The sequence below is a fragment of the Peromyscus californicus genome, unplaced genomic scaffold (assembly GCF_007827085.1).
Source record: "Peromyscus californicus insignis strain IS unplaced genomic scaffold, ASM782708v3 Scaffold_7__1_contigs__length_154581171, whole genome shotgun sequence".
Classification (NCBI taxonomy): domain Eukaryota; kingdom Metazoa; phylum Chordata; class Mammalia; order Rodentia; family Cricetidae; genus Peromyscus; species Peromyscus californicus.
Window position 1 is genome coordinate 132,509,103 of NW_026294595.1, and position 23,836 is coordinate 132,532,938.

At 46.0% G+C, this 23,836-nt stretch overlaps 1 protein-coding gene across 4 annotated transcripts in view; it reads right to left on the reverse strand.

Annotated features, from left to right (window-relative positions):
* Tti1 (TELO2 interacting protein 1) overlaps positions 1–23,836 on the reverse strand; it is a 52,401-nt gene that overhangs the window by 2,049 nt on the left and 26,516 nt on the right. For 3 of the 4 annotated variants that reach the window (XM_052726181.1, XM_052726183.1, XM_052726180.1), the window contains 5 exons: positions 19,464–19,652; positions 15,999–16,147; positions 12,645–12,785; positions 10,358–10,562; positions 9,974–10,061 (listed from right to left, as the gene is read on the reverse strand). In XM_052726181.1, coding sequence (XP_052582141.1) covers positions 9,974–10,061; positions 10,358–10,562; positions 12,645–12,785; positions 15,999–16,147; positions 19,464–19,652 — 772 coding nt within the window. Of the gene's footprint in view, positions 1–9,730; positions 9,861–9,973; positions 10,062–10,357; positions 10,563–12,644; positions 12,786–15,998; positions 16,148–19,463; positions 19,653–23,836 lie in introns of those variants that run through there. The other variant, XM_052726184.1, reaches the window with a different exon arrangement.

Consider the following 23,836-nt stretch of genomic DNA (forward strand, 5'->3'; position numbering starts at 1 on the left):
GGCCTCAGTTTCCCCAATGCTTCCCCCCCTTTTTTTTCTTTGAGACAAGGTCTCATGTAACCCAGGCTAGTTTCAAATTTGCTATGTAGCCAAGGTTGGCCTTGAACTCTTGATTTTCTGCCTCCATTTACCAAGTGCTGGTGAATTCCTTTAGTACAACCACACCTGTTTTTCAGTTTTCTCATTTTACAGGTTTTAGCCAAGGTTTAAAATACAGATCAGTCCTTACTAACTCCATTTAAACTCTTTAAAAAACAAAACAAAACATTTATTTATTGTGTGTGTGTGTGTGTGTTGGATATGTGCATGCCATGTGTGGAGGCAAGGGACAACATGCAGGAGCAGGTTCTCGATTTCTACCATGTGGGTCCTGGGATGGGACTCAGGGCATCAGGCTCCATAGCAAGTGCCTTTACTGTCTGTCTCACCAGCCCCCAAGTATATTTTAAATTTATTTTTGAAGTTAGCATACAAAGTAATGGGTTTTGTTACAATTTTCACACATGTGCCATTCTATGTTGTTCTTGCCCATCTCCAAGTGACACTCCCCCGCTCATTTACCAGCTAAAAATACCATCAGCCCCCAGGATTAGTGGACGAACCAGACTCGACTAGTGATGGAGTAAAACACTTGGAAGCCAAATTCCACTTGTACTGAACATAACACAGGCTTTCCCTGTCATCACAGTGTAACCAGCATTCAGGGTTACACCGGGTAAGATGATCACCACGTGCCCACGTTGTGCAGACATGCTGTCATTTCATAAAGGGACTTGGTACCTATGAGGCCTGGAGTCAACCCCTCCTGGGTACCGAGGAACAACTATATAGATAGGAACAATTATCTCATTCTTGCCTTTTTTTTTTTTTTTTTTTTGGTTTTTCGAGACAGGGTTTCTCTCTGTAGTTTTGTGCCTTTCCTGGAACTCACTTTGTAGTCCAGGCTGGCCTCAAACTCACAGTGATCCGCCTGCCTCTGCCTCCCAAGTGCTGGGATTAAAGGCGTGCGCCACCACCGCCCGGCTCTTGCTAATTTTTTTTAGGGGCCTCTAGTATGCTTTTGAGTGCCAAATGGGAATAAAAGGATTGCTAAATAAAACTTAATTTTTGGTTTTTAATTTCATTAATCCGAAAAACCTGTGCCCTTGGGGGAGCTGGGCCTTACCCTATGAAGCCAGTTTTGCTTTCTTCCTTGTGTGTGTTAGACATATCCTGGGGGTGGAGACAGTGTGTGCGTATGTGTGTGAGTGCATGTGTGTGCATCTGTGAGTGTGTGTGCATGTGTGTGTGTTAGCTTAGAATAATCTTGTTTATGACCTACACAGTGGTTGCTGAAGAAGTGATTATACTATTCTAATTCACCGTTTCCACTTCACTGCAGAAAAGAGATGGCGCCTGCGTGGGAGACAATTTTTGTTTAAAAACAAAAATATCTTTGATAATTAGAGTGGTGAGGGAAATGATAAAAAACATACCAAAAAAAAAAAAATACCCGGGAAGCACATTTCTGTTTACACGTGACACTGTTGACAGTTTCCCTTGGTGCCAAAGACTGTTAGAATGCAAATGATTTCATTTGATTTTTTTCCCCTCCACTTTAAGAACTGGAACAATTTCTCAAGTTGCAGCTGCTCTTCCTTCAAGGAATATTTTTATTTGGGCAGCAGTCAGCAGAAGGTGCCAAGGCCCAGCTCAGCCACAGCTCTGCTCTGCTCACAGGTTGGGAGCATAGCAACACTCATTTCCTGAGACCCCTTTAGCAGGCTGAATAGGATGCTGCATTGACCCTCCAGGATCTCCAAATAATATGCTAACAGGGAAGCAAAGAAAGCATGTGCAGAGTTCATCCGCTTTTATTAAGCAGAGCCAAGCTCTAAGAAATCATTTTAGACGTCAGTGCTTTGCTCCTGAAAGGGTAGACGCTCAAGCAAGCAAGTTCCTCCTCCTGCCTCAGCCGCTGGAAGCAAAGATCCTGCCTCCAGAGCCTGCTTCCATTCCTCCCAAGGATGGTCAGGAAGTTTAGCCTCCCCAAGCATTGTTCTCAGGGGAAGAGACAGGAGGAGAGGGGCAGGGAAGTACCGAGTGCCTAATGAAAGCACTGTTCCAGAGACAGAGAGAGATAGAGATACAGAGAGAGATGAGAAGGGTGTGGGGGGGAGACAGAAGGAGGAAGAAAAAGAGAGAGGCAGACATAAAGAGAGGGAGAGAGACACGGGGGTGGGGTGGGGACCATGAGCCTGAGGAATGATTATTACCACCACCTCCAGCAGCATCACCTGCTATGGATAATGCTCAGTCTGAAAAGGGCAAAACATCTGTCTTTTGTCTCATGCAACTCCACAGTGCCTAGGTGGGGCCCAATTCTCAGCCACAGGGCTCTAATTTTGTCTGTTATTTTAGGGACAACAGAATGCAGTGTATTTCACTGTCTGCATGCCTGAGGTGGGGAGTGAACCCGCGCCATGAAGGCAGGTGGCTGGCAGGAGCAGCTGCACACTTGCTGGGCAGGAGGCATGTGGTCTGCTGAACCCTAAACACTGACCAATTCTTCAGGGGCCCTGTTGGCTTGGCCCTGCTGGCTGAGCCTGAGGTCTGGCAGGCTGGGTTCGGAGGGCTCCAGAGGCCTGGCTTTGATTCTACTCGGAGCACTTTGCTTGGGGCCACTTCTCACCCAGCCTTTCTGCATAATCAAGCCAGAAGACAAAGGTAAGCCCTCTGCTTTGAGTGACCAGGGCAGCTGCCTGGAACATGTCCCCAGTCTATCTCCAGACATGGCAGGGATGGTTGTTGAACATGCCAAATGGCCAGTTTCCTCTTTTTTCAAACCCAAAGAGAACGTACACTATTTAACTTCTGAACAAAACTCCTTTCTCCTTCTCCCAGGCCCAAATTGGTGGCTCCGGGGAGCACAGTTATCAAGAGATGACCTGGTCCCCAGAGCACAGGAGGCACTCAGCTGTGCCTCATGCCTCCACATGTCCCGAGGCAGGTGATTATCTCTCAATAACCTGTAGGGCCGTGTAGCTTAAATGATAACTTGACTTTAAAAAATTTAGAACTCGCCGTTAGGCAGTTTCTAAGCAACCTCTGTTTCCATGGCAAAGAAGCCTGGTGTTTATACTGATTTTTCACTTAAAATGCGGTTTTATTGAATTTCACTTCATGCAGGCAGCCATTTCCCTGCACTTCAGCCCTATCTACAGTTGACGGGTATCAGTAAGTACCTAATAAACTCCAGAGGCCAAACCAACAGAAGGAGAGCATTCCTTCAGGATCAGTGCTGGGCTGCTCCAATGAGCCAGATGGGGTGTGGTGGCCTGGGGAGACAAGAAGTGTGCTAACAGAATCTAGCTAGCAGAATCAGGGCTTCATCTTTGTGGTTCAGACACTCACAATCGTCCAGTCAGTTCAGACACTGTGCTGGGTCTCTGAGATGCTGCAAAGGTGGTTGATGAAGGCTATGGTTTAGGGACCCATCTGCTGGAAAAGGCAGACATCATAGTGTAGTATGGATAAGCCATCCTAGAGGCCCTCTGTGGGTGCAACCAGGATTCCCAAGGAGTGCGCACGGCCAGTGGAGACTCCAGGGGCAGATAGATGGTTCTAAGGTGCTGTCTGGCTTCCACAGGCTCTGCAGCATGAGCACTGGATTACCCACCACCACCACCACCACCACCACCACCACCACCACCACCACCACCACCACCACCACCACCACCACCGCCACCGCCACCACCCCCCTCCCAGTGGCAAAACCAAAACAAGAGCCCTGTGTTGCAGGAGCAGAGTATGTCTTCACCACCTCTGTCTAGACAGCATCTGCTCAAAGGCCACTCTAGAAAACTCTAAACCAATCAGGGTCTAGCATTGCTAAATAAACTGTAACTGAAGTGCAAGGCTCCCAGCTCTCCTGGGTGACAGGCTATTCTTTTTCTGTCAATTACTTGCTTGAGGGATCTGGTGTTCCTTGTCTCTTTCTGGATTTATAAAATGCTCCCAGGAGCTGTCAGGGCAAATGCCAGAGGTAAAGAACTTGTGGCTTTGTGATCTGTTTGTCTATTTGGAGCGTCTAAGAAAGTGGTTCTGGGGTATCTCCCTAGGAGCATGGCACATACTCTTTCCACAGGGGCCTGAGCAAATGTGACTGAAGGCACATCACTTACTGGGAAGCAGGCTCTGTTCCCCTCTCTGGCAGAACAGCCTCCACACCCCTTTCTCTGGCCATCTCTCCCTCCATTACTCCGTGCATGCCAATACTGCAAATGAGGCTGTGTGCTGCCTTTTAAACAAATGGATGCCCAGGGTGTTGACTTGTCCCAGCCAGCAAGCAGTGGGGCTATGTTTCCACACTTGGTAATTTACTCTAATGGGTCTCGGTTCATTGGTTGACCAGTATTTCAAGCCTGTCCTTTCTTGCTATTCAATTTAGCTATCTTCCTATGCACCGAGGCTGTTTTTTTGTTTCTAAATGTTGGGAATGGGGGATTATGACTGGAAGCAACAATTTACTCTCCAAATACATGCTACCAATTACCTTTGCTGCTACACTTACTTGTTAGACCTAACTATATTTACCTGTTCAAAACCATTCATCCATCGATCGACCTCCAACATGCACACTCAGACTCCCATTAAAAATATTTAAATGCAGAGAGGAAAGGATTTAAAACCATAAACACCAGTAGCAGCGCATGATGCTAATCATGCCCCTAAAGTACCACAAGATAGAGTATCATAAATGCAGTAGAATGCCTCCATTGCTTCATGCATATTTAAAAGGACATGACACGGAGAGGCCCAATCTGTTAGAGATAATTCAAGAGGAAGCCAGAACCTAGCAGGGCTGAAGTCCTACTGGGTGGGTTTTAAATGCAGCCCCTTCCATCTGGCTAGCTCTTCTACTTCCAGGCCCCCAGGCTAAGGTTCCATGACAGTGCTGCTTGCCACTGGCTTCAAAGCAGCCTCTGGTCTCAGCACTGGCTGGTATCCTAAGAGGCCATGTGCAGTGCTTCCTGCCCCTACAAGAAAAATGACACTTCTATGACAATCTAAGTGTCTTGCCCTCTCCTACTCCAATTCTTTTTCTGTGACCCATGCTTTGGTACTAAGTCAGCAGCTCCCATGACAGGTGCAGTGAGAAGTGTTTCTTAGAAATGTACTTCTGCTGGGGTATGATGTTGCGTGCTTTTGATCTTGGCAGTTGGCCTCTGCATGCACATGTATAGGCAAGCTTACCCCGCCCCCCATACACACACCAGCTGCAAACTCTAGCAGGTTAGCAATCCCACAACACACTACAGCCTCAGGAAAATACTGGCAACACATGGTTTAAGTAGTGCCGAGATCTCTGCCTTCATATCCGAAACCCAGCACCTGATCTGTTTATAATCTGCATGGCAGATGTCTCTTATCTCTGACACCATGAAATCATGCCTCGATGTGCACAGTGAACAGCTTCAGATCTGAGTGTATTTTTAGAACAATGGGCCTTGAAAAGAAAGCAGCAGTGCCTGTCAAAAGATGGATAATAGGAAAGCTAACTACTTGGGTCAACTATTAATCAAATGTCAGAAGGGAAAAGAGGAGGAGCGCCCTCATTTCCACGCCAGGTGCAACCCAGGGGAAACAGCTTTGCATTCAGGCCTCAAGCGAGCTGCCCACCCCATTCAGGGGACAGGCTATTCATTTTGAGCTAGCTGAACTAGTGGGTCACCTCAGTGGCTCCTGATCTGTTCAGACAGGCCAGTGGGTGGCACAGAGAGGAGTCGGGCTCTGGTGGGGATGAAATGAAGGAGCCTGTGCTAGTCTGGGTTGCCCAGGGTTTGAAGGCACCAGCTGGTTCTTTGATGGGCTGGGATCCTACTGCTAGAAAGAGAGCTGGGAAGTCAGTCAATAAATGAACCTTCAAACCTGCTCCCGACTTCCCCGACAAATGGGATGAAAAGGGGTGCCCCAATTAACGTGAAAAAAAAAAAACCCTTTTGAGAAGAAAGACCTGTTCAGATTTCAGTAACAAGAAGATTTAGAAGGAAGGCTGCATCCAGGTGTCTATACGTATGACAACACATCATTCAGTTAGTGTATGCACACATGCATTTCCTAATGTGTACATACAACAGAAACACATGCACTATGAGGGCAGAGGCTCCTGTCTTCTCTTCTATTTTCAGTACCCAAAACAGTGCTTGGCACATGGGAGTTCACCACACAATTTTCCGAGTTGACTTTCTGATCACATAAAAACAACGCATCTGTATAAAGACCTTACGGGGAAGGCATCACCACCATCTCTTCATAGAGGGAGGAACTGAAAAACAACGGATCCCATGTGGCCACATATCACAGGATGTAGGGCCTAAACCTAGTTTGTCCAACTGGTGCTACTTGCTTTCACGCAATATCAGGTGAAGGAAGGTAAATGAGACTGTGTACCCTCAACCCCCCACCCGCAAGACTAAGCAATAACAGCATCAGGACCTGCATGGCCAGAAGGTATGCTAGCTGGTGGCTACCTGCATCCCTAGCTAGGTTCTGGGGTTGGCTGGGGGCAGGAGTTGATAGAGACCAAGCAGCCTTGGAGCTCTGTTTTATCATGAAACTCCTTGGGGATGGACTTCATGTTTTACCAGAAGATATTGCCTAGTTTTTATTTGCTTTTGGCCCAGAGTGAAGCTGCATATGATAGAAGACCTTGCTGGAGGACAAGCCTCAGAGGCTAGCCGGAGATTGGCCCACTGAGTGCTCGTATTCAAGGAAAAAGGAAATTGGGATGGGGCTACAAGAGTGGGGGAGTTGCTCTCCTCTGGAATTCTTTTCAGGTATGAAATGGCAAGGCCTCAATGGTCAGAAGGGCACAGAACTACATGCTGGGAGATATCCTGGAGGCTCCTGGGTCCCGTGGGAATTTAAAACCGTTACAATCGACTCTGCCTCTGGCTTAGGTGGGGCAGGGCTGATTCAAGGCTCACTGCCTTCTTTGTAGCCCTGGTTTGTTGGCCGCTCTTCCCACACCCTGAATATGATTTACTTATCTGTCATCCATTAAAGTTACTTAAATACATGGGATTTGAAGGAGCTCCCCCTCCCCCCATAACCAGTTAACAGTGACACCTTGTGGTAAAAAGCAGCAAGGTTATCTCCTACCCCCACCGCTCCCCCAAGTTATAAGATTTATGCCCCCTCCTCACAAGGCACATTTACCAGATAAAAGCATTAAACTGGAATGGCAGCTCCACTCTTAGCATTTACAGCCTTGGTTATATCAACCACCCCCTGATCAATTTCCATTCCCAGAGTTTACAATCTGGATGTAAAAGCCTGCCATGAAGGCTATATTTAATAGGACAGATTAAAAAAGCAAACAGAGGCCTGGACATTCTTTGGAGCAGGAAAAGCAAATGGGGGAATGAAAACAGCCCTGGTGTGGATGAAAGGTGTGCTCACCAGTTGCCAGCTTTGCCTGTCTTTCACATCACGATGGCTCCGAGGCCCACAGAAGCACCTACTCCTGGGCATGAGGCTCACCATCTTGTAGGAGGCAGGGCCTCAGAGTAGCCCCCGGCCCTCAAAGCTTCCCTTACCAGCTCTTTGGCAGACAGAAGAGCAGGGTGGGGAGCTCACCTGTTCTGAAGGGAGCTAGGCCATCTGTGGGCCCTTCTGACTTTTCCTGTTACTATTAGAGATTATGCTAAGGTTTGTCTTTTGTTTGCTTGTTTGTTTTTGAGACAGGGTTTCTCTGTGTAGTTTTGGTGCTTGTCCTGAATCTTGCTCTGTAGACCAGGCTGGCCTTGAACTCACAGAGATCCGCCTGGCTCTGCCTCCCAAGTGCTGGGATTAAAGGTGTGTGCCACCACCGCCTGGTGAGGTTTGTCTTTTTATAAAACCTGCTACAAACTCTCCAAACACAAGAGCTTTCCTGTCTCCCATGAGTGTGTGTTGTGTTACTCGGGCCATGTGGTGAACCCTCGGGGGCAGAGGTGGAGGCAGTAGCTGGTACAGAGGCTTCTGTGGTGGCTCAGGTCACAGGTTACGGTGGCTTGACTATTGGTACTTGGAATGGAAGAGAGCAGACAATCTTCCAAGTGGCAGATAGGCGTTCTCTTAGGAAGGGACCCAGGGGTTAAGAAAGAGAACTAAGGACAAACAGGCTGGGCCTGGGCCTACTCTCTCCTCAGGACTACCATGACTGCTTCAATGCAATCAGCCTCACCAGGGCCCTCACTCCATGTGGTGGCTCAGGACACCAGGCCCGTCTATTGTCTTGTGTGACTCCTCCAGTTTAGAGAGCTCATTAATGTCTGAATCAAGATGCTAAATCAGCTCCTGATCAAGGACAACACTGATTCTCAAGCCCACCTTCTTCAAAATAAGTTTGCAGATGAGGTGTGGGTGAAGCGATCAGCTTTGTACTTCCCCTGGCTCCCACAAGGTAAACACAGTCACGTGACTCAACCCTCTGGTGGAAGGGAAGGTCCTGGAGCAAAGCAGGGGCCACAACCAAGTGGTCTGACTGCGCTCTCCTCCTCCAGCCACCTTCAACACCAACTTAAGATTCAGCAAGGTCCAATTCTGGGCTTAATTACTTTCAGTGGCAAAAGAGAATTAGAAATGAAAAGATAAATGTATTGTGACTATTAGCTTGATGGTTCTAAACTTGAAGGATGGGATGCAGTGAATTTAAGAAAAGCAGACTGGGATAGGAAGTGTGAAAATCAGATTTCTATAACTCAAAAGAATTTATTCTAAGATAATGTCATCATGTCCTTGGGTTGCACCTTAAGTCACAGCACAACCAGCTATAGCTTGGCCCAGGAAGGACCACTTTCACCTTATGCTGGTTCTTTAAGGAACAGGAGTGCCTGAGGATAAGAAGCTCTTTGGGATGTACCCCTATGCTCCAGAAACCAGGACTGATTTTGGGTCTAAGAGATTTGACAGGAAAGGGACAGAAGGAAACAAAGCTACGAAGGAAATCAAGAGCAAAGAATTGCAAAGACAATAAATCAATTCCAAAAGATATTCCCCTCACTTGTAGGGAATGGATAAGGGAGCACGCTGCTCTCCTCATTCCACAGTCAGAGCAGCCTTCCCAGCTCCTAGGGGGAATGAGGAGTCGCCTGACTCCCACCCCAGGAAGGATGATGAGGGCTAACTCCAGATACCTGAGGAGGAGGGGCTATGCCTGCATGAAGTTGGCAGGCCAGGCAGCAGGTGTCCAGGGGCAGGCAGCTGCAGAGCACAGGCTGTTCCCAGCAGGCAGGAGTACTGGGGAAAGGAGGCCAGGGTGCACTCTGGGTCTCAAGTTAAGGATGCTGCTGTGCTCAGTTTCAGCTTATGAGAAAAATCACTCAGTCCTTGTGGAACTGAAATAGCTTGTGTTAGAGGCACAGCTATTTTCTAACAGGCATGGCCAAACCCTGGGAAATTAGGCTCATGTAATTTTGGAATCAAAAGGTCTATCAAGTTGCCCTTTGGGTCAGCTTACTGCCAGAAGCAGTTGGGTGGTATGAACACTAGAGACAGGCACACATCTGTCTGCACTGCACCCAGTTCTGCACAGAATCTTCTTCCGTCTATGACTTTTCTGTAGTTAGTCATGGCACACCTGGTGCTTTCCTTTGGCTTCGCTCTGGAGGGAGCAGAGGCATAGAAAGGTGCCGGATCACTGATCACAAGGAACAGAATAGAGATGGAAACCCTCCAGCCAGGGAGGCTTGGGTTCCCTCCAGCACCCAGTCTTTCTGCTTTGTGGCCCTCTGGAATTGTTGCTGACATTGCAGCACAGGAAAAGGTCACGTGCAAAAAGCATCTAGTCAAAATACCATCTTTGGAGTTGGCACAGCTAAAGAAATCATCTTAACCTGGCAAGGAGAAAGAAAAGAGAGCAGAGATTGCCTCAACTCTGCTTGCCATTAGCAAATCATCTATAATTTAGAACAAACGTAAAGAGATGCGGGTGATGAAGCAGACGTACCTCCTGGCAGCCTCTTGTAATTTCACGGGCTGTTTGGTGCTGAGGTAAATCAAGCAGGCATCAGCCACTTTATTCAGGTCACCCTCACCTGCAGGGCAGAAAAACAAAACAAGCCTCAGGCCCTCAGACTGCATTTGGGACAAGCAATAACCAATCACTGTCTGGGGACCTAAGATTAGCCATGCAAGATTCCCCAGGTGCTTTACTCTGTCCAGCAAGCCAGGACTACCAAAGGTAAAAGGACAGATGGGGGGCCAGGGTAGACTGAAGGAAGTATATAAGAAGGGAGGTGAGGGACGCATGCACTACTAGGCAGAGGATGCAAAGTAGGGGGCATCGAGTCCTGTGCCGGCTCTGAGGCTGGAAGACCCATGTGATACCTACCTAAGTCCAGACTCTCACAGAGGGGACCCAGTCCCTGCAAAACAGCCAGCTGCAGCTTGAAGGCCAGTGTGTGAGAATAAATTGGTCCAGCCCGGGCACTGATGGGGGCCTGGGTGATTAAGGAGCTGGCCAATTTTGGCAGGACATCTTTGCAGAACCGGCTCCGGAGAAAATCGCCACATCTGCTTCCAAGTGTCTGTAAAACCTGCAGAAACAGCCCCCAGCCTGTTGACTGCACACTGCTAAAGCAGCAAGAAGGCTGGGACATGGTTGCTAATTCAATTCTATCTAGGGCTCTACTTAGAAAAAAGAATGGAATTATTGCTGTTAATTCCTTGCCCATGGTTTGTGATTCTGACAGTTATGAATCTGGAGGTCTCTGCTTCCAAGGTATGGATGCATCTATCCATAAATACAGATTACATGGAGAGTAATTCAGAGGGAGCTTGAGTTGGAGGAATAATATGATTAATACCTTGATTTCCTTTCCTGTTTTTGATGAGAGAGAGAGAGAGAGAGAGAGAGAGAGAGAGAGAGAGAGAGAGAGAGAGAGAGAAAGCGAGCAAGCACTTAAAGCAGTTTACATAGATCATCTCTGGAATCTTTCTAACATCCCTTGAGAAGACTTGGGCTTTTAACTCTTGCTAGCTGAGCAAACACAAACTCTGAGGCTGAGCAGCTTCCATGTACAGGCATCAGGATGGTGACCAGACTATGGTCCCTGGCTAAGCTAAGGCTGGTCCCTGTGGCTGGAGCCATATCTGCGTTCCGTCTGTTCGACTGTATAATCTCTCATGTACATCACCCTTTTTCTATCTTTCACAACAGGCAGTCTCTTTGCATGTGTCGTTTAAACTTTCTGTAGCAGACCATATTGAAATGTTTTGCCCTGCTGCACAAGACTGAGTGAACAGGAGGACAGGAATTTCTTTAAGAATTGGTAAGCAAGGCATAATGGGTACACAGTGTCTGTCTGGTCTGCAGAGTAAGGTTCTCATCTCAAGGGCCCTTATCTGTATCACATGACCTCAGGTAAAGCACTATTAATGTGTCTGCATGTGGAAAAAGCAGCCCCACTTGCAGTTCAGATATCTTAGTATGTTTTCATTTTTCTACACTGGCTGGCTGTCATTTCAAATAACCTATTAATTTTCATAAAGGGAAACAGTACATCTGAATAAGATTTAGTAATACGGCCTTCCCTCTCTGCCTCCCCCAGGCTTTCTCCTCTTTCTCTACACACATACCTTCTCTCTCTCCTCCTTCCCTCTTAACACACACACACACACACACACCCATTTCATGCATTTTGCTTTGGAATTAACATTAACAATTATGTCCTTCAAATAAGCTGGTATTCTGGCTTAGTATCTACTGGAGAATCTTACAGGAAACCAGACTACTTCTCCCAGGCATACTGACTGCATTTCCAGCTCCCATCTGCCGCCCCTCCACATCTCTTCCCTCTGCTTCATCTTGCTCATCCACTTCTAATTTATGCTGTCTTGCATGGCAAACGTATCTCTGTAGGACGCCGTTAAGTGCTTTTTAGAACAAGGAAGGATATAAATAAATAAGTGAAAATTCATGTGCTAATATAAGCCAAACTAACCAGGGAGAATGACATCTCTACAGGGCTGTAGCTTTTCAAAGGCCTTTACCAGAGTTCTATTTCATCCTTGACAAAACTGTACCTAAATCCCCTCTGAAAATGGGTGACTGTGGGCTTCAGCTGGGCAGAAGTGGCTGTCATCTGGACTCTCATATGGTTCACTAAGCTTGAGTCTGACCTGGGTTCTATCCCTTACTAGCTGTAGAGTTCCAAGGTATGTTATCATCTCTGAATTTGTTTCCTTCTTGGCCAAAAACAGAGGTAAAAAGCACCTTGCAGGTTACTATGACGTGAACTTCCATGTGGACAATGTCAAGCTTACTGCCTGGCACACAAGAGATGCTCAGTGAATATTGGTGGCCTTTGCTTTATGAGATCACTCAGCTTTAAATTCTGAAGAAAGTGTCGTTTAGTCTGTTCTGTGCTTTTCTTTTTCTTTTTCTGAGACAGGGTTTCTCTGTGCAGCTCTGGCTGTTCTAGAGCTAGCTCTGTAGACCAGGCTGGCCTCGAACTCACAGAGATCTGCCTGCTACTGCCTCCTGAGTGCTGGGATTAAAGGCATGCACCACCATCACCCAGCTTTTTTCTGTTCTTTTATTTTTCTTTACTTTCTTCAAAGTCTGTGCCCAGAGGTCAGATAATGAGAAGTAATTCAGAAGACTGAGGGGTCAGTACCTTGAAGGCTCTGAGCACTGCCAGAGGGTCATCACAAGTGAGTCGGTGCACAAGTGAAGGCCAGGCCCGATGAGCCAGGGGGAGGAGCTGATTCTTGTGGAATTGTAGAACCACCACACACAAACCCAGCACATCCAAGACCTGAAAGAAAAGACAGAACTTCAATAGGCAGTAGGGGCTTAAAATCAGATGCCTGGGACCAAGTCCTTGTTCAACAGAGTGAGCCTGAGACATGCATTAAGATAGTAATAGAAACTTGATATACCTTTTGGTTCCAAAATAACATTAACCTAATTTCCTGGAGATTTGGCCATTCCTGTTGACCTTCAGTCCAGGCCAGGTACTAGGGGCACACAAACACACAAGGACAAAATATATATACTTCCTTGCCTTTATGGAGTACAGGATCATACCATTCAATAGAGAAAAGAATAGTCACTGTGCCAAGAAAGACCATAAAGTATTTAATGCAAAGAAATGAGACATCTCTAAAGCACAGACTTGGGAAGGTATCTTTCAAGAATGGCTTCTAAAAGGAGACACAAATCATGAGCAGGAACTAGTTCAGTGCACGGTGAGGGTTCTTACAGCTGGACTACAACAAAGAAGACCCTGAAGCTGAGATGCACCTTGGTGGTAGAGTGCTTGCTGAGCATGTGCAATATCCTGGGTTCAATCCCTAACATCAAAAACACCCAAAGAGAGCAGCCAAAATAGCAGACTGAGATGGAGCTGGACCATAAAAGGTCATATTAAGAATCTTCCATTTTGTGCTATGTATACTGGGGCATTTCCAAGTGTTTTAGCAGGGAAATGACAGGACATATTCGTGTTTTTTGAAGGTCATCCTAGTTGCTGAGTGAAGAAGGCATTTGAAGGAGGTTGGGAAGAAGTGATAAGGCCCTTAAGGAGTCCACAGCAAAGACATGTGATCACATGATCTCAGCAGAACCATGAAAGGATTTGAACCCTGTCTGACTTCAGCAGGACTGTATGACTTCAACAGAGCTGCTCAGAGTCAGGTGTAGGAAATGAGCAGCAGTGCCACTGAAGGAAACAGAAAACAGGGAGGAGGAGCAGGCTGAGAAGTAGGTGGGGTCGAGTCTTATTGCTGCTATCAGGAGAAGCAGGCAGGGAGTTGAGGGCCAGTCAATCTTACCAGCAAGGGCTGGGCTAGCCTAGATGCACTGACCTTTTAGACTACTACTCAACACTGACAGCTGGCATCAATCACAGGTAGTGGTCAGTACAGCAGCCTACACGGGCTCTGCAAGGATGAGTGCCCCGCAAAAGTCAGAAAGGCAGAGTGGAGCTGGCCAATGGGAGTCTTACCAGGAGTCTTCTACAACCAGCTGACCCCACACCAAAGGCACAGAAGAGCAGAGGCCACACCTCTGGAGGACACAGTCAGCAGGTGGAGAAGCAAGCTTAGTGAGACAGGAGAGCAAGAGTGCAGCACCAACGGCTTTGGCGTCACTGTCTGGACAGGCTGCATCTCATTTCAGGGACTCAAAAATACCCACTTCCCCTTTCTGCCTGGAAAGTTCTCTTTGCCTTGGCCCCTTTGCATAGCCAGCTCTTCAACCTTTAGAGATGCTGTCACCTCAGAGGCCTGCTTAGCTGGCTAGTTGGAATCAGAAAGCAAGCTCTGCTTTGTGGATGGATTACCCTTCTCTATCATGGTGCCTGTTCATTATCTCGTTAGAACCTCCAAAACTTGGATGTGTGTATATTGCTCCCTCCCCACAATAGATAGAAAGCTCCAGGGAGACAGGGCTCACATCTGTACCACTGTCTTCTGTATGCCCTACATAAGGGCTCAATGAGAGAGGGAATGAATGAATGTATACACCATATGCCAGGCTCTTGTATTTTTATATGAATAATCCTGTGAGGGTGACATCCTTGTTCCCATTTTCCTCATGCTGATGTAAAGGCTCAAAGCTGTAAATTAACTCACTCAAGGTCACATGGCTAGTAAAGAGCAGAGGCATCACCTTAACTCAGCTATGTGGGTCCTACACTTCTAAAAGATTTATTTAGGGGCTAGAGAGATGGCTCAGTGGTTAAGAGTACTGACTGTTCTTCCAGAGGACCCAGGTTCAATTCCCAGCACCCACATGGCAGCTCACAAACTGTCTACAATTCCACTTCCAGGGGACCTGACACCCATGGCAAAATACCATTGCACATAAAATAAAAATAAATTAAGAAAAAAAAGATTTATTTATTAATATTATGTGCATGGCATGTCTGTGTGTGCATCTGTATACCAGAGTATGTGTGCCACAGCATTACTGTAGAGGTCCTGGGAGCTGGTTCTAATGTGTGGCAAGTTTTACCTGCTGAGCCATCTTGCTAGTCCAACTGACACTCTGTTTTTTTTTTTTTTCAAGACAAGGTTTCACTGTGTAGCCCTGGCTGTCTTGGAACTCACTTTGTAGACCAGGCTGTCCTAGAAATCATACAGACCTGCCTGCCTCCCAAGTGCTAGGATTAAAGGTATGTGCCACCATGCTGGGTACCAACTGATACTCTTAATAAGTGCACTGTGTGTGTGTGTGTGTGTGTGTGTGTGTGTGTGTGTGTATATATATATATATATATATATATATATATATATATATATATATATCTGTCACAAAGATGAAGAGTATTCAGAAGGCTGCCCAATAGTGACTAGGCACTAAAATTGAAGCCTTGCATGTCACATGTACCCTCTTCCCCAATGCTGGTGGAATGTGTAATATGCAGATGTCTCAGAAAGACAGAAAAAGCTCTATAACACAGACTGGGGATAACTTGCAGATCAGGGTTCCCATCCTTTAACAAGGCTACTGATGTGGAACAACTAAGGCAATTGTTCTCCTTCCTGCTTGGGGTATGGAGAAGTGATGCTTCTCTTTGGCTTAAGAACTTTTTTGAAGTGATTATGAGATCTCCCCCTCCCCATGGTCCTTTACTGAGTTACTCATGTGGCTCAGTCCTTGTGATGGGGGCTTGCCTGGGAACTGTTAACATATGAGGAGGTGAAATCATAGAAAGTGTTAGATTTTTCTATGATGAAAATAGAAACAAAAACAAAGATAAGGGCTCAGAAGAACAACCACCTTAAAGCATTAAAAGCTGCATCCTGCATCAAGTTAGCACAAAAATGACAGCCTTTCAAAGCACATGGTAGTCCTTGTCTTGGAGACTCAGTGAACCCACAGAAAGACTCCTCTCAATGCTTCTTTCTCCTAGACATCACACATGGACCAGGTGAGGAAACCTGCTGGTTTATTCAGTTTCCACTGACCACAACACATCTCAGATCTGCTGCTCTATGAATGAAGAAAAGGGCTGCACACTAACCTTCAGGCGGATTTTCAGATTTTTATCTGATGATAAATGAATGCAGCGTTCCATCACATCCTTGGCTATCTGGATGTGCACTGGCAGTGGTGGCTCCACATCTGGAGGGGTGTCATTCTCGCCCACTTTGGAGGGGGATGACTGCTCCTCTGAAAGAACAGAATTAGTTACAATGCTTTAGGAAAACCCAGCATGACTGCCAGCTTCAGACTCCGCAATAGGATTGTGGTGGTTTGAAAGAAAATAACCCCCATAGGCTCCTAGGGAATGGCACTATCAGGGGGTGTGGCCTTGTTGGAGTAGATATAGTCTTATTAGAGAAAATGTGTCACTAGGGGCAGGTTTTGAGGTTTCAGATGCTCAAGCCAAGCCCAGTGTGATTCTCTCTTCCTGCTGCCTGCCGATCCAGATGTAGAACTCTCAGCTCCCTCTCTAGCACCATGTCTGCCTGCATGCTGCCATGCTTCTCAACATGATAATAGACTAACCTCTGAATTGTAAGCCAGCCCTAATTAAATGTTTTCCTTTATAAGATCTGCCATGGTCATGGCATCTCTTCACAGCAATAGAACCCTAACTGAGACAAGGACTTAGAGGAAAATGTGTAGAGATGCATCGTAAGGAATTTAGGCCAAACTGCACAAGTCAGGAAGTTCACCAGGAGTGGTGGGCGTGCCTCTAATCCTAGTGCTTGTGAGACAGAGGCAGGCAGATATCAGAGTCTGAGGTCAGCCAAGGCCACACAGTGAGTGGCACCCCTCTTCCCTTCCTGCTCCACTCCCCCACATTTGCAGATGCAGCCCAGGCTCTATGATAGGAATGTTTGCAGGGGAGGAAGAATAACAATGTATTGGGAAGGGTAGGTCATGGGATAATAGACAACTTAAAACTTTTTTAGGGAAGTTCTGATTTGGAGCCCCAGGCTGGGCAATGCCCCGGGAGGCCTTTTCTGTTTTCTCTTCTTTTCTTTCTTTTTGATTCATCCCTTGACCACAGAAGGCCAATGCTTATCATCTCTACTAGCTCGTAAGATGTTGGATGGCCAACACCAAAAACTTATTGTTTGAGAGGTGACATTCTAGGGCAGCCTGGTGCAATGCACAGATGTAGGCCTTGGGCCAGGGAGACTCTACAACCTGTTAACACCCCTCCTACTGCACACTATGTCACCTGCACCAAAGGGATAAGGCATGTCATTTGCTACAAGGAGAGTGAGTGAGGAGGATGACACAGCTCTCATCATCTCTCCCTGCCTAGTCTGCTTGAGAGGTAGAAGATGGAAACTGAACAACAAAAAGACTTGCCAGCTGCCTGAACTCCAGGCCTCATCCCTGTCCTGAAGGACTTTCCTGCACTGCTCCCTTAACTTTTTATGAGTTCAGATTCTTCTGCTGGAAAACTGGAACCTTATAATAGGGGCTGTACTAGTCTCTACTAGATGCTGAGAGGATGAAGGGAGAGGTATCTGCGGAATGTTTGACTTTCTCACAGAAAGGGACCTTGGATGTATAGGTGCCTTTACACAGTTAAACAGAACACTCATGCCAAACCTGTATCAAGCCAAATAATCTTTATAAAGTCAGGGAAGTCAAATGCTCATAAAGAATGACAACTGCAAGAGCAACAGGGCTGGAGCTGCTTCTCCTCAGAGGAGGGTCTGTTGTCTGAATCTGCCTGTTGTGGAGTGCTGTGTCAGGGTGTGAGCTTCTGGTTTTAGAAGAAGGTTTGATGCATTCCATCTGATCCTAGCAACTTTCCACTAGAACCAGATCTTTGTGTGTTTGTGTAGATCTGTGTGGGTGTGTGCATGTGTGTGTGCACGCACATGTAAAAGCTACAAGTCAAACTTATGTTTTGTTCCTCCAGCTATTCACCTTATTTTTTGAAATAGGGTTTCTCATTTGGTCTGGAGCTCACTGAGTAGGCTAGGCTACCTGGCCAGAGATCTGGGGGACCTGTCCATCTTCACAACCTGAGTATTGGGGTTATAAGCCCATGCTACCATGCCAGGCTTCTTACATGACTTCTAGGGATCCCACTTGCGTCCTTACGCTTGCACAGCAAGCACTTTATTGACTGAGTTACCTCACCAGAACTAGAAGACCTTAGTCACAGAACAGCAGATTTATTGGTGGGGTTTGGACCTTGGATCATGAAAGGCCAAGTCACCTGCCTCTTCAGAGGTGTAGGTTTGGGTGGAGTGTGGCTCACAGGAAGGTTTGGGCTGGCTCAGCAGAGAAACAGAAGACAAAGCCTGAAGGTTATAACCAGAGCACTGGCTGTGGGAACTGTACCAGCTCAACTCTGCAAGAGCCCTGTTTGGACCTGTGCTGCTTGCCATTGCTCACAAGGAAATCTGTTGCATTCACTGCAGCGAGCTATACTTTCCTGTTACCCTGGACATGTTGGCTCCAGCAAACCAGAATGAGAGCACAGATGGGAAAAATGAAAAAAGAAAAAAAGAAATCTGCTCATTTCCAACCTAACAAACTAATTTGGGACTCAGTTCGATTTAGGATAGTTCTGGGACCACAAGCTCATTATGACTTGGCATTTTATATCTGCAGAGGCGATTCTAATAATTTATTAATTCTTCCATGACCTAAAGCTCCAGATTGAGTTTGTGAATAAAACAAGAGGCCAGAGCTGCTGCTGGCTTGAACTCTCTTTTTCCTCTATCATATAAATAGGTAAGAAAAACACTGCAATCGTTCTCTCAGTAAAGAAATAGATGAAGCCCAGGAATAGACAACAGGCCTAAGGAAGAAAAAAATGATAGGAAGAAGCATAAAGAAATATGTCCAACTTGGGCACTAATCAAAGACATGCAAAGTAAAATAATGAGCCATTTTTAACTTGTTAACATTGGAAAAAGTGAGTAGGTAATTGTCATTGTTGGGAAGGTACAGATTGATATAACTGTCTGGAAAGCAATCTGGTCAGCACTAGATGATGCTTGTATCTTGGACCGAGAAACCCTACCTGTGAGAATTTATAGAGATATACACGTAGGAAGAAAAGATCACACACACAGATATCATCCCTTGCACATTGTATATCACAGCAAGGCTGCAGGCAAGCTCAACTTCACATGGGGGGATGGGCACTTGGTAGCTGCCATTCCAACAAATGAGTCTGAAAACTTGGAGAGTCCTTTATAACTAAGCACAGAAAGGATGTGGTACATTTAGACTCTGGAGCAGAAGGCACTAGGTGTAGCCTAGTGGTAGTGAGCCTAGTTCAATCCTCATCAGCACAAAACAAAAACTATGGCTGTAACCATGTAAAAACAGTTTAAAGAAAAAATAAAAGGAATGGGATAAGTTCACACACACACACACATAAACAGCTGTGAGCACATGAGGTTTGGGGCAACTTTTCTTCCACTTTCTGGAATGACATTTTGTTGTTTTCACAATGATCTATTTGAAAAAGAAGGAACTAGTGAAACCAAATAGCAATTACCTTCCTCAGTTTCCAGGTCAGAAACATTCCCTTCTGCCACATCCTTCTCTTTGAGGTAGCTCAGCACAAACTGCTCGATGTCCTCAGCTGTGGTACTAGCCCCATGAGCAGTTGGTATTTGCCTTCCCTCCTCTTCTAAACTGCGCTGCTGGAGCTGCCTAGTAGAACCTGCGTCTGGGAACCAGTGGGCTGTAAGAAAACGTTATCATGATGACTCTGGTGATCAGTGAGTGACAGGCACCAGCACTTTATAAGCAGAACAAGCTCTTTGGCGAGGCTGGCACAGCCCTCTGAACCATCCAGACACTGTCTGTGTCCTGCAACCCTACCTTCCACCAGATGTCAGCTGCCTGCCATCTTCCAGTGGCTCCAGTATGTGAGGCATTTTTCTGCTTCAGAACTCTTACATATGCTGCTCTCAAATGTCCAGAATGCTTTTCCTACTTTACATCTGGTTAATTCCAAATTACTGCACATTTCAGAACAATCACTTTCCCAGTAAAGCCATTCCTTACAAAGCACAATGCTCTTTCCTTTTGCATGTTCTAACTGTATTTAGTTTATGTGTACTGATCGGCATGTGAATCTTCATCGGGGAACTTTTTAAATTTATTTTTTATTTGTATTGGTATTTTGCCTGCATGTATATCTGTGTAAGGGTGTCAGGTCTTGGGAGTTAGAGACAGTCGTTAACTGCCATGTGGGTGCTGGGAGTTGAACCTGGGTCCTCTGGAAGAGCAGTCAGCGCCCTTACCCACTGAGCCATCTCTTCGGTACCAGGGAACTCTTGACTCTAATATGCCCGCAGCTAAGTATGCCATTTCTTCAGTGCCCCATTTCCAGATGTGTATTAGGCTCTGGGTACACTCTAAGGTGCTGGTCCCCAGATGGGTAAAGCCTAGCCCCAGCATTTTCACTGCTGGGAGTCCACACTGCAGATTATTTCTACATTCAAAGCTAGTGTCAGATTGGAAAATGTCTTTGCTCACAAATGGGTTTTAAACGTATGAAAAGAAGCTCAACCTCACTATTAATGCAAATTACAACTATAATAAGGTGTGATTTTTCTCCTATTGGATTGGTAAAGATCAAAGGCTCAGTAATAAGACAGTATGGGAGAGGGTGTGGCAAAATTGGCACTTTTACATTGCTGATGGAGCTTAAATTGGTACAACCTCTTAGGAAAGCAATTTGATACTCTCAATCAAAAATTTAAATGTAAAACTCTTTGAACAAGCATTTGTTAGGAATTTATGCTACTGATATGTTGAAGGCAAAAGATAGTGTGGGAATTCTTAAATTGTTTTGTGGTGGTGGCAAAGGATGAGAAAGGACTGAAATGTCAAGCAAGAAAGGTCTGGTTAAAATCAGTGCCATGACACAGTGGATGTGATGCAGCTGTAAGATCACAGCCCTGTGTGCATGGGGCATACTCCCCCAGTGTGGAGTGTGACAGGACGACTTCCTGGTTTTTCCTTGTGACCAACAATTGGTCAATCAGTGGTTGGTGCTGAGCAGTGATGTGCCTGGTGGGTCTGTCCTTAGTGGGCACCTGTTGCTTCTTGGTCAATGCATACAAAGCATGCATGTTTGGTTAACTTAGTGCCCTAAAACATGTATCTGGTTCTTTCAAGACTTTTCAGAAGTTCCTTGAAGGCAAACTTTCACTCTTATCTTAAAAGAAAGGCCATCTGTTAGGCAATTTGATGACAAACAGAAAGGTCAGCTCAAGTGCTGCTTTGATCTGTGACTACTAATTTCATTAGGTACTGTTCAAAATGCAATTATATACCGGGTTGTTTCAAAACTTGTGGAAAATCTGTTTCCAATTTTGCTTTACTTCCCCCCTCCCCCCCATGTTCCAGTTAGTCTTAAGTGTCCTTATTTCCCTTTTTGCAATGGAGACTCCACTCCTCTACTTCAGTATTAAAGTGTTATGCAGGATGTTTTGCCTTTCCTCCTTCAGATGCCCAAAGACATCAGAAATCTAAGGAAACTCAATTTTCAAATCTAATCAGCTGTCTCCGGAAAAGACACATCTCCTACACGTCAGTAAATTATTTTATGTGTATGAGTGTTGTACGAGCCTTGTATGTATGTGTCTGTGCACCATGTGTGTACCTGGTGCCTGCACTAGTCAGAAGAGGGCACTGGATACCTGGGAACAGAGTTACAGATGTTTGTGACCCACCATGTTGGTGCTGGGAATTGAAACCGGGCCCCCTGCAGAACAAGTGCTCTTAATCATTGAGCCATCTCTCCAGCTCCCTAGGTCTTTTCATAAAATGTTCAAATTTCAAGCTGAAATATAATCTAGTTCCCCAGTGTAGCAGAGGTGGGACATTTGGCCACAGAAGCTGGTCCCAGTCTGCAATGTCTAAGCACTTAGCTTTCTTAGTAGGAAGTCCAGGTCAGGCCAGGCCTGGGTGGGTTTTGTTCACAGCTGCTTTTCCAGCGACTATTAGCCACAGATAGGTGTTATGGTTAGGATCTGAAATGCCTCCCAAAGGCCATGTCTCTTAGCTAGTGGTGACTCTAAGAGCTGGGACCTGGGTGGAAGAGGTAATCACTATAGGTACACCCAGGAAGGGTGTATCTTGTTACCTACCCCCTTTTCCTCTCTGCCTGTGTCCTGACTGCCATGACACCAAAAGCTTTTCTACTTCTTTCCTTGACCTATATGCCCGTAAGGACCTGTCCTATTTCCTATTTAATCCTGCTTTACACTCTCTACGTTTTTTCCAAACACTTCACTCCTGTTGTGTCCTTGGGGTATTCACACCACTATTCCCTCTGCTGATAGTGCTCTTCGAATCACAGAAACAGTGCCACAGCCCTGTACGCTGGCAGCCTCCTGCTCCTCCTTCCGGTCTCAGCCTTAGTTGAATTTCCCAGAGGGGTCTTCCCTGACAATGCAACTTTGAGTAGCCTATCCCTGTTCCTCCCTAGCAAGAGGTTTTCACGTCCTTCCAAGTGCTTATCAGCGGCTCCCTGAGCTTGCTTAATGCTCTTGTTACTTGTCTGTCATTTCTCTCAGCAGCAGGAATGCTCCGAGTTTATCTTGTTCACTGTGGTATCCTCACCACTTAGTGTAGCGTCTGACATACAGCAGGCACTCTTTATGAGTGAAGAAAGCATTCACGCTGTATGTGAATGGTCATGGAAGAAGGAGTGAACACCGCAAGTGTCACCTCAGAGCAGGGGGGCACAGTCCCTGCCCCAGTCTCCTCTCCCGAGAAAGTTTCTCACAGGGTCTTGGCCTTTTCACCTGACAGAACGAGGCCAAGGACCTTTTCCTCTGCCTCAGAGGTTACTGGCAGCATTGGAGAGATATGTTCTTTGGATAAAGGCTCCAAGATATAACTCACTGTTTTTCATTCAATGACTAACTGTTCAGTCCAGGGATTTATTTATTAGACACAGTCTTGCTATGTAGCTCAGACTGGCCTTGAACTCATGTTCCTCCTGCTTGAGTTTCCCGGCAGCTGGGATTACAGGTATAATCCTATCAAGCCTGGCTTTTTTTCATAGTACAAAATTGTGCCGTGCTAATGGTGGCTAACATCCCTAGCAGGCACCCAACAGGATCAAAATATAAATGAGACAATTAAGTCAACTGGTACAATTGAAAGGTTAAAAGGAAGGGCTGGAGAGATGGCTCAGTGGTTAAGAACACTGGCTGCTCTTCCAGGGGACCTGGGTTCAATTCCTAGCACCGACAGAGCAGCTAAGAGGTATTTGTAATTCCAGTTCCAGGGGATCTGACACCCTCTTCTGGCCTCCAAGGGCACTGAATGCAAGTGGGGCACAGACACACGAGCAGGTACAACAGCCATACACATAAAACAAACAAATAAATAAATCTTTAAAAAAGAAGGTTAAAAGGAAGAGCAAGGGGCTGAAGAGATGGTACAGCAGTTAAGACCACTGGTTGTTCTTTCAGAAGGACCAGTTCCAATTCCCAGTACCCACATGGTGGCTCATAACGAACTGTAACTCCAGTGCTGGGAGATATAGTGCCTTCTTCTGGCCTTTGCAGGCACCAAGCATACACATGTAGGCATATACATGCATACAGGCAAAACACTCATACACACAAAATAAATGTTCTTAAGTTGCTGTGTATTAGCCAGTATGGTCTATATGGCTAAAGAATGAAACAAAATTAAAACTTCAATTTCCTGCTGGACATAATGGTTCACATCTGTAATCTCAGCACTTGGGAGGCTAAGGCAGAAGGAAGGCTGCAAGTTCAAAGTTTAGGCTATATAGTAAGTTCCAGGGCAGTCTGGGTTACAGAGTGAGACTGTCTCTTAAAAAACAAAACCAAAAAATTCAATTCCCCAGTAGTTTTAGCCACATGGGGCTACTGG